We start from the raw sequence: 11342 nt of genomic DNA, 5'->3' as shown, positions 1-11342 counted from the left end.
ATAGCACACTGTTTACACATTTGCTTATTACCAAATATTGATTAAGTTCCTGCTTTCTCCCATGGGCTCCTCCCCTTATCCCTCATGTAGACAATCCCTTCAAGAGCCTTGGCTTGTCCGTGATAAAAACGCATGCTACCTCTAAGCGTTTGTGTGAAAATAAATATCTTTTGAATATATTGAGCATCTTGGGAGAAAGACACTGTACCCTTTTAAATTAACATTATAATAATTTTAAAATTTAACTAAGCTGGAGCGCCTGGGTGGCTCAGTCGGTTGAGTGTCTGACTTTGGCTCAGGTCATGATCTCACAGTCCATGAGTTTGAGCCCTGCGTCGGGCTCTGTGCTGACAGCTCGGAGCCTGGAGCCTGCTTTGGATTCTGTGTCTCCCTCTCTCTCTGCCCCTCCCCGACTCACGCTCTCTCTCTCTCTCTCTCTCTCTCTCTCTCTCTCTGTGTCAAAAATAAATAAACATTAAGAAATTTTTTTTTAAAATTTAACTAAGCCTATTCCACTGGAATATTAATGAGTCTTATGAGTCACTCTTATCCATTATTATTAGATTAAAAATTTTAGGAATAAAGCTCATCAGTTTATTTAGAAAGGGACTTGGCTACAAATGGAGTCACTTAATTAGCTTCTAATTTGCTTTGCTGCTTGAACATAAAGGGTTCTACTCTTCCTGAATGTGTCTTGCTCCAGTCGCTTGATTAATTTTCTGAGCCAGCTCAGACTCCAAACATAAGTCCTTGTGTCCTTTTTCCTGACAGGCCTTGTCATTGTCATCTTGAAGCATATTCAGGGAGGCTCCTTGTCCATTGGAAGCCCCGTTAGCTATGGAAGAGTGGCTGATTAAGTTATGCTTAAAACGTATTAAGTGCCAACAACAACCGGGCAGGGTGTGGGTTCGTAATGAGTCCTAGTCAGAAGGGAGAGAGTGTGTGATGGTAGGCTGGTGGCGTGTTTGGTGTCACTGTCAGATCGACACTCATTGTATCCAAGCAAGATGAAGGAGGGACCAAATGTGGGCTGGGGTGACGGAGAGCTTTGAAGCTGTCAGGTAACCTTCTTAATCCTGGGACTAAGTACAGTTCAGAAGCCTTATGATTTAGTTACCAAACTACTAAAGTATCTTTATGAGGATGAAGGCTTCTCGAGAGACAATTAACCTAGGGATTCACAAGATGTTCTAAGGCACGCTGGCCTGGGCCAAAGAAGCCAGGAAGACCAGGGCGGGAGCCCCACCCACCAGCAAGGATATATAAAAGCCCGGGAGCCTGGAGGGACATTCACAATTCAGAAGCTTGCTTCAGCGAGTTACCCACAGCTCTCTGTCTGGCACCATGTCCTACAACTGTTTTACAAGAAACTGCTCTTCCAGGCCAATTGGAGGACACTGCGCTGTGCCAGTGGCCCCGGTTGCCACGGCTTCTACCCAGGATGCCGACTGCCTGAGCGGCATCTATTTGCCCAGTTCCTTCCAAACTGGCTCCTGGCTCCTGGACCACTGTCAGGGGACCACCTGTGAGCCCACTGTTTGCCAGCCAACCTGTCACCAGCAAAATCCTTGCATCTCCAGCCTCGGACAGGTGACCTGCTCTCGACAGACCACCTGTGTCTCTAATCCTTGCTCGACCACCTACAGCCGGCCACTCACCTTTGTCTCCAGTGGCTGTCAGCCCCTGGGTGGCATCTCTAATGTGTGCCAGCCAGTGGGAGGCGTCTCCACTGTCTGCCAACCAGCCTGCGGGGGCTCCAGGACGTACCAGCGGTCCTGCATGTCCAGCTGTCGAAGAACTTGCTAAGTGTGTAGGAGCCAGTGAGCGAATCAAGACTCCAGGACCTGCCAGCTGTGTTTCCAGGCTCGTCCAGGATGCTGCCTGTCCCTGAACAACTCTTCATTGCTGATCCCTCTTCTGACTGCCTCACTGCTTGGCTGCTAGCTCTGAATAAGCTGCCTTTGGCAATCTATGAGTTTTCTGGCTAGCACCAAGCCTATTTTAAGGGTTGATCACTGGTGGCGCATATGCGTCTGGATGTTTCCAGAAACTTCACTTCCCATACTCCGGGCTCTGCTGGTTTTGACGTGTTTTGACCTTGCTGCTGTGTCTTTTGGCTTCCGCTTTTGTGCCTCTGAGGAAAGGAACTTGTCTCGCTCTGTATTTTCTCAATAAACCTGCTTACTTGGCATTGCAAACGTATGTCTCAATAGAGTTCTTTATTTGCAAGAGTTTTTGCTGTCTGTGAACCATCCTTGCTGATCAGGATGGTTGCTGACTTTCTTTTCTGAGCCTAGAGTATGGGTTCAGTCATTGTGTTTCAGGACAAGCAAGGGAATATCTGGTCTTTTAGTTGGTCAGAGCATCTTTGGACGTGTAGTGGTATACAGTGACGTGTCTTCCATATTCACTCAGTTTTTATGGGTGTACAGAATAATTTCCATGTGGGCAAAAGAAAAGTTACCTGGGTAACCAAGTAGTTTGGGGAATTATACAGTGAAGGGGGCAACAGAGTCTATTAGAGTCTCAGAGTCTTACTTTATCAGAGAACCACAGTGGAAAACTTTGCAGAAGATCCCTCCATGATCAGATAGGACAGAGTGAGAAGGAAGAAGGGTGGGGAAGTTGGTTTCCAAGGCCTGAGATTCAGGGCATCAAAGGGTGGCTCCAGCTCTATATTTCCCTCACTTGCTGCCGAGGGTTGGTAGATCTCCCCAAAATGCTCTGAGTAAATCAGATCTCCAGGTATTAGTAAATCTGGGCAAGAGAGACTTAAAAACAACCTTCGAAAACACACGGTGGTTTGTTTCAACAAGAACCTTATTTTGTGCTTGTTCTCTACTGGAACCCACGTACTGATTAAACAAACCATCTGGGCTGGTGGTCCACTGCTAATTCTTTTTGCTTTATTTTAAAGTGAGAACTGGCTACCAACTGGTTTGCTTTTGTCCTTATCCTCTGTTATGTCCAGAAACACATGTCTATTTTCTTTTCAGAGTTGCTGAAGGAGACACAGATGAGGAAGATTTTTACAGAAAATGGAGACATAAGAGGTGTGTGTTCCGTGAGCAGAGAGCCTTTTCTCATAACAGTGGACCTTAGTGCCTGCGGCAGAGTCTGATTGGCGACCTCTGTTGACAGCAAAATGGTTTTCTTATTTCACTAATAGTTTTTCAGAGAGGCATAGATGATTTCCAGATAGATGGAATGTTTTCAAATTTTTCCCATTGCTGACTCTACTCTGAGAAGTAAGGATCCCTCCAATCAAAGACATGTTAGTATCTATGAGTCACAGTAATATCTCATTAAGGCAAGACATGGTTTTTATTATATATTATTTCCATACCCATTGTCTTTAAAAGTCAAACTCTGGATTTCAGATAAGTTCTGGTTTATTCTAACATATAAATCCCTGGGGGAAACCCTCAATGGCTCCTGCAAAGCTATTGTTCACATGACTCTCACTGATTGTTTATTTCCGCCATTTCACTGTGATCTGGAAAATTCAAGGTTTTCAGAGATTGAAAACATATTTAATTTGTTTTTTATTCTCTAGCTTTCTAATTTTTCAATAAAAAATTGTAAGGACAGAGATGCCTTCCATTTCTTTTTTATTTAGATGGCTAATCATCTCAATAGATTTGTATATTACTAATATATAATAGCAAAGATTTTACACGCTGCTATGAGTAAAGTTTTGCTCAGGGTATTATTGCATGGTGTGAATGTTCAAGGATGATGTAGCTATCCTGCCAACCTATTTCCTTGCCTTTATTTCTGTTTGGGGAGTTCTCTGATTTGCTGTTAGAGCCATTCTCTTTGTACTTGAACTTTGAAAAGTCTCTCCATTCTTTGCTTTATTTCACAATAAATGATAAAGTTTCAGTGTTTGCCTTTGACGGCTGGCTTTTAAAAGATAGGGCAATGACTTCTTTCTCTTCTTGGTCTGGGGCCTAGAAACATGTCTTGTATGTATGTAATATCCTGTCATGGTAGGGAAGTGATTTGACAGTCTTCAGTTCGAATCCCGGTTCTGTCGCTTGGCTGCAGGTTCGTTAAGCTCTCTAAACCTTAGCTCATCTGTAAAATGGGAAGAATGGTAGCATCTCATGCCTCTCTTTTCAGGAATAAACCGAGGTAATGTGTGTGTCTCCCAGCTGTCAGCTGAGGCATCCTGCCATTTGATATTAAAGTGAACCTGGCATTCTCATCTCCTTTCCTTCTTTGGTGGAAGTCCTGGCTACTCCTGGCATTTCTCAGGGATCTGGGTTGAGATGCTGGGAGGAGATGCCTTACTGTTTCCTTTCCTAATCCCTCTGGCTCTGAATTTTTATTTAAAATTTTTTTTTAAAAAATGTTTATTGATTTTTGAGGGAGAGAGACAGAGCACTGGGGGTGGAGGGAGGGACAGAGAGAGGGGGAGACACAGAATCCGAAGCAGGCTCCAGGCTCTGAGCTGTCAGCACATAGCGTGATGTAGAGCTCGAACCCACAAACCTTGAGTTCATGACCTGAGCCAAAGTCAGACGCTTAATTGACGGAGCCATCCAGGTGCCCCTCTGAACTTTTTTTAAATTTTTTTTTTCAACGTTTATTTATTTTTGGGACAGAGAGAGACAGAGCATGAACGGGGGAGGGGCAGAGAGAGGGAGACACAGAATCGGAAACAGGCTCCAGGCTCTGAGCCATCAGCCCAGAGCCTGATGCGGGGCTCGAACTCACGGACCGCGAGATCGTGACCTGGCTGAAGTCGGACGCTTAACCGACTGCGCCACCCAGGCGCCCCTGAACTTTTACTTTAGAAGAATTAGTTCATTTTATGGATCTTCTTCCTATGCCATAGTCTGTTTCTGTTCCAACTGTAATGATTCAGACATCTTAGCCCAACTTCCTTCCCTTGCTGTCCACAGAATCCACTTACACAAGGTATTTGTGTGTCTAACAACAGACTTTACAGAAAATCTGGGATCTAGATGGCATTGGTATTCTAGTGAGGAAAACAACTTAAAATTGAATTTTAGACATTATGAAGTTCCTGGGTCATTGTGTCTGGAACATTATCATGTTCAGTTCAGAGCCAAACCCCTCCTTCCCTCCTCCTCTCCCTCCGGAGTTTCCTCCCTCCCTTCCTCACAACTAACTTATCTCTAATGTTCCAGCTTCTGTGCAAGGTGCTGGTGCGTGGTAGTAAACAAAACTGCTATGATTCTTGCCCTCATGAAGCTCATAGCTTAGTTAAGAATAATTTCCACAGAACTTTTATATTTTCTTCTATATCTTTGCCTTAGGGGTTCTATGTACTTTGCTTTTCCCCTACAAATGCTTGTAAGGGCTTCCCAAGGTGCTACATCACATAAATAAAGGGTAAGCTTCTCTACATTGTTTCATATATGAAGCTTATTTATATTACAACCAGGATAAAAACTGAAAACACAACCAACCTCTGGGATATTTGGCTTTAAATCTAGGAGACCTAAAGCTTATAACAGTGAAGGGAAAGTGTACTAGTAATTGGTTGAACAGCAAGAATGGATGGTTGACAAATTGGGGTACAGACCCAGACTGGTGCCCTCTAAAACTGTTCTCTGCATTCAGAGAAGGTAGGCTCTGCGATCTGACCTTAGCCTTGGTAAATATCTACTTGGTTTCTTGATATTTTTGGAAACTATAGCTTATGCTTAGGAATTTATAAATGCCTTCATATCTGAAGGGCCTTGTGTTAGCTTTCATGGGGATAGGATCCTTATTTAGTAAGATCACTTGCTCCAACGTCTTTGATATGCTCTATTCTCCCGTATTTAACAGCCTGCTAGGTATTTCCAGAAATATGTCTTCTAATAAAATTCAAAGAAATTCTCAACACTCAAATTGGTCATAATGTAGTTTATGAATTAGGGATATGATTTGTGTTGCACGCTTCAGATTATGCAACAATTGTGATCAGGAACCAACTCCCATTAGCACAGGTGAAGAGCTATTATAAGCAAATACAATGGTTTTGTGGAAGTTGTTCTGCGCTTTACTGTGGAAATGGAAAATAAAAGGGACAACGCAGCATCCGAATTGTGCTAATGGTAGTTCTAGTGCCCCTGGAAAAAGGCAGGTGATCCTCTGGAACAAGAGCTGGGTGGGGTCAGGTTAGGATTTGCTTAGAGGTGTTTTGATTTCATAGCCACAAACTTTCTACCATAAAACAGTTTACCATTGAAATTTCTTCGGAAAAAGTGGCTTTATCAGCTTGGATCTGAATGTCTAGCCCCTAACCCCTATTTTCCCTCCATTAAACATCTTAATACAAGTTTTCTTGGGAACACATCAATTGCATCATGGCAGAGAAGACCTACACCACTAAAATGAGATGTTCTTGTACAAAAACTTCTCATTATATTTAGTCTTGCCTCTTGGTTAACGCTGCCACTATCTTCCAAGTGACCTAGGATGGAAATCCTGTCGCCACGTTTTACTTCTCTTTTCCCTAGTTCCACACGTTTGATTCCTTAGAGATGGAATAGTTCTTAGCATTTCCTCTATCCCTGCTTGCAACGGGCAGTCATAACTTACACTCCAGTAGTGCATAAGCCCCTAAGTGATCCCACTGTTTCTCTGTCCTCTCAGGACGGTGTACCACATCTGTCCATATTAGCTTGCCAAGGCCTCTGTAACAAAATGTCATAAACTGGGGAGCTTGAATAACAGAAACTGATTGTCTCACAGTCTGGAGACTGGTTGCCTAAGATCAAGGTGTCAGCAGGATTCATTCCTACTGAGGCCGTGAGGGAGAATCTGTTCCATTCCTCTCCCGGAGCTTCTGGTGGTTTGCTGGCCATCTTTGGTGTTCCTTGGCTTTTAGAAGGACCCTGATAGCTGTCTTCATCTTCACATGACATTCTCCCTGTGTGTGTTTGTGTGTCTGTGTCTGTGTCCAAATTTTTCCCTTTTTTTTTTTTTTCTTGAGAGAGACAGAGTGTGTGTGTGTGAGTCAGGTAGGGGCAGAGGGAGAAGGAGAGAGACAATCTTAAGCAGGCTCCATGCCCAGGACAGACACCCAACGTGGGGCCACATTTCACAAGAGATCATAACCTGAGCCAAAATCAAGAGTTGGATGCTTAACTGACTGAACCACCCAGGCACCCCAAATTTTCCCTTTTTGTAAGGACACCAGTCATGCTGAACTAGGGGCCTACCCTCCTCAAGTATGACCTCATTTTAACTAATTAGATCTACAATTATATCTATTTCCAAACAAGGTCACATTCTGAAGTGTAGGTTAGGACTTCAGCGTAGAAATGTTTGAAGGTACAAATCAACTCATAAGACTATCAAGGCACAATTGTGATCATGCCATTTTCCTTCTCAAAAAATATCAAAATGTGCTTATTGCCTGAGGAATGCCATTAGACTTGGTGGCCAAGCATTCTTAATTCCCAGCAGAATGTATATATAAATATATCTAATAAATATATAAATGAATATACAAATATATAAATAAATATACAAATATAAATATACACACATATATATACATATACATATATACATATACATATATCTACATATATATACACACACACATATATGTATTACTCTGGTTCTGTTTCTCAGGAGAACTATTATAAATATAGTACCTCAATTATTAATTATACTTTCAATTATAGAAATGAATAAGAACCTAAAAAGTCAAACATTATATTATTATGTATACATTATGCTAAGTAATCACAATATAATATTTGAGTTTTTAGGTTCTTATTCATTTCTATAATTGAAAGTTTAATTAATAATTGAGGTACTATATTTATAATGGTTCTCCAGAGAAACAGAAGCTGCAGTAATATATACATATGTATATATGTATATATATTTATATATACATATTCCTATTGGCTCTGTTTCTCTGGAGAACCATGATTAATGTAGTTCATCTTATATATGATGTACTTTTCACAAGCCAGACTGGAAAATGCCTTCTGTTCACACTCCATTGGCAAGTTCCCAGTCATGTGGGCCACACTTAAGTGCAAAGAATTGGTTCATATGGTCCATGTGTGGGCAAAAAAGGAAGAGAAGGTGGGTCTGGTGAACTGAGAGCCTGTGTCTGCAATATTTGTAAGAATGAAGAGTGTAATGTGAAACTCTGACTCATAGTAAGCACCCTGAAAGTGGTGAGTGAATCTGAATTAGACTTCTATTTCCAGCTGTCTATCAAAGGAGACCTGTTTTAGGAAAATATCTCTTTTTGGAAAGGGATGCCTTTAGGCACTAATCTAATATATTCACAGGTTGCTTACAGCATTTAAGGATCTGTCTTTCTAGGAGACATTATTTTTTATTTTTTTAAATGTTTATTTATATTTGAGAGAGAGAGAGAGAGAGAGAGAGAGAGACAGACAGACAGACAGACAGGGAGAGAGAGACAGAGGATCCAAAGCAGACTCTGCACTGAGAGCAGTGAGCTGGATACGTGGCTTGAATTAATGAACCATGAGATCATGATCTGAGCTGAAACCAAGAATCAGACTCTTAAATGACTGAGTTGCCCAGGCACCCCCTAGAAAACATTATTTTTTAAATCCAAGGAAAATACTTCTAGACAAAAATTGAGATGTAAACAATTAGTGCTCATTTAAAAGGAACTAATTCAGGTAATGGCTACAAGGACTGGGAATAATTGAGATATTTCTAACTTGAAATAAAATGGGAATTGACCAGGCAACAGTTCCATAAATGAAACGATGTTCTATTTTCCTCTAGTTAGTATAAACTACATCATCTTGTATTACCTAGTCCTTCATTCTGGCCCCTATTTTCATTGTGTAACTATCTTTTGAAAGAAGTCAGTGCTGGAAGAGACTTTGATAGTAATATACAACTCTGTTATTTAACAATGAGGAAATAGAAATGGAATGACTTGTATATAAATATAGTCAGTGTTGGACACACTAAATAGCTTCTAATTGAGTGTTTTTAAAATATGAATATGAAAATTTTGTGATTCCTTATTCATTCTCCTTTCTTAATGAGTTATACTGCAAGTAATCTATCCAGGAGTATCATAAGCTATGCCACCACTATTAGATTCTTTATTCTTCAACAAAGGTCTTATACACCTGTAGTTTATCTGAAATCCAAATGTAACAGGGAGTCCTATATTTTTATTTGGTACCTGGAAATCCTAAATGTAATAAGTTTCCCTTAGGGAACTGCTCTACTCTAGAGGACATAGCCAGCTATCCAACCACAGAGGCTGACTGACTCCTTCTGATGTCTGTCCTGTCCTGTTTGACATGACCCTCCACAGCCCTCACAGGTTGTGGGGAGTTACTGCACCCCAATGGTGCAGTAAGGCTAAACTGGTATACAACTGACCAGTGGCAAGCTAGTCTAGCTGAAGATTCTGTTCTAGCTTGTTCTCCTTACCACTTGGGGCCATCTTCCCTACTTTCTCCATCCTCTATTGTGTCTAATTCTCTGTACCACTAGCCATAGTCTTTTTAAAATATTTTTTTAGTATAGGCATGCCCCATTTGGGACAAGAGTTGGGACATACCTGTAGTAAAATTTTGTTGTTTATCTGAAATTCAAATGTAACTGGGATCCTGTAATTTATCTGTAAAACTCAGTGGAAGTCTTACTTGATTTTGCATTAATTTTGGAATGGAAAAAAGGAGGAAAGTGTTTGAGAAGTTCAGATCCAATTAATTTTACATGATTTATTTCCCCATGCCTTTCAGATTTTTAATATTTCCACAATGTGCTATGAATCTCTGCTAGAGAGATACATGATGCAGAGATGTTCATCTATCGTCTCTATCATCTATCTATCTATCTATATCTATCATCTGTCTATCATCTATCTAATCTATCTTTTTTCTTTTCTTTCTTTCATTTATTTATTTCTTTTTAATGAAACCCTTTTTATCTCAGAGCATCTGGTAGGACTATCATTTTGTGAAAGATAGTTTGGAAAACACTGACGAAGAGCTGTGCAGCGCCACTCAGAGAAGCCAGCCTGCAAGGTGGATTTCACCGTTTCTCTAGTGTAAGATAAGTGTGAAAAGACCAAGACAGTTACACAGTTAAGAAGTAAGACAGTTAAGAAGAAAAACAGAAGTACCCATATGACTTGCACAAGAGCCAGTACAGCATAATTTTGATGGATCATTAAATTGTTCCATCTTCTACATTGTGTAATATGAAGCATCAGACAGGCTGGCTGATGAAATTCTCGGATTCAAAGTTAAGGTTCTTCCACAGATACTACTAAATTAGCATGTCTAGACCATGTTCTATATGAAAGGCTCTCAGTGAAGCGGTTCAAGGCTGCCTATATCTCTGGTGCGAAGGTAATTGGAAAGCCAAACTGAATTTCTGAGTGAATAGTGCTGACCGAGCTGTGTAATCTTTTGATGGGTAGTTTTGGGCCTTTCAAAGTGAGATGTGGCATTTGAATGCAAACAAACCCATTGCAAAACAACCCCAAACCTTTGGCATTTTAGAATCATTTCCTGATTCTTTTTCTTCTGAGAACTTATTTCTGTGTAGAACCTATCAAGTGAGTGATTTTTCAAAGCTGCTGACTGGCCTCTTCAAGGTCAAGGGGAAAATTGATGGTTTAGAATTATGATTAGATTCTCCTCCTACTCCTTTCCTTCTTTTATTTCTTATTTGATGGCTTTATTTTCTCATTTTATCTCCTAACTTTGCATATTTCCCTGAGATAGAAGATGAACTCAGAGACATATTGAGCAGGGAGTTTCCAGTAACTCTGAGGTGTCATTTATGCATTTAAGGTCAGGGGACACTAGAATGACTTTATAGTTGAAAGCAATTGCTCAGTTAAGCATTCATTCATCCAGCTAATATTTTTAAATATATGATAGTACTTTGACAGTCTTTCTCTCTTATGAAGATTCAAATATAGTGAGGAAGCAGATATATAAACAACCAGCTCACATGAAATAAGTACTGTAATAGGGAAGCATATATAAAGTGAAATAAATTTGAAAAATGCTGGGTGATTGAAAGTTAAGCTGGGTTCTTTGCTATAGATTTTATCTGAGCTTTTAATATGGTAATATACATTGTGACTCTCTAAGGGTGGAATATAACTTGGAATGTATCCCTGAAACTTTTCCCCCTGGAATATCTGGAAGGAACAGGGTCCTGTTAAACACACCCCATAAAGCCATGCATTATGGTGTATATACCAAATTGGACATGGATTACTTTTGTTAAAATGTCACTTTCTGGGGCGCTTGGGTGGCTCCGTTGGTTAAGCGTCCCACTCTTGATTTTTGGCTGAGGGCATGATCTGATGGTTGTGAGACTGAGCCCCCCACATT

General features: G+C 40.7%; 1 protein-coding gene across 1 annotated transcript; it reads left to right on the top strand.

The window, feature by feature from the left end:
• Positions 1-1344: 1344 nt before the first annotated feature.
• Positions 1345-1806, top strand: LOC124526263 (keratin-associated protein 11-1). Its single transcript, XM_047099133.1, has one exon. It carries the CDS (start codon positions 1345-1347, stop codon positions 1804-1806), a length of 462 nt encoding a protein of 153 aa, XP_046955089.1.
• The last annotated feature ends 9536 nt before the right edge of the window (positions 1807-11342 follow it).

The sequence above is a fragment of the Lynx rufus genome, unplaced genomic scaffold, assembly GCF_022079265.1.
Source record: "Lynx rufus isolate CCGP_SWC_20201006 ecotype Redwood Valley unplaced genomic scaffold, mLynRuf1.p SCAF_5, whole genome shotgun sequence".
Classification (NCBI taxonomy): domain Eukaryota; kingdom Metazoa; phylum Chordata; class Mammalia; order Carnivora; family Felidae; genus Lynx; species Lynx rufus.
The sequence above is the reverse complement of the archived record's forward strand: the minus strand, read 5'-3'. Positions and strand labels throughout refer to the sequence as shown.

Excerpts from the sequence above, each read along its gene's own strand:
- LOC124526263 (XM_047099133.1), top strand. The coding sequence starts at position 1,345 with ATGTCCTACAACTGTTTTACAAGAAACTGCTCTTCCAGGCCAATTGGA.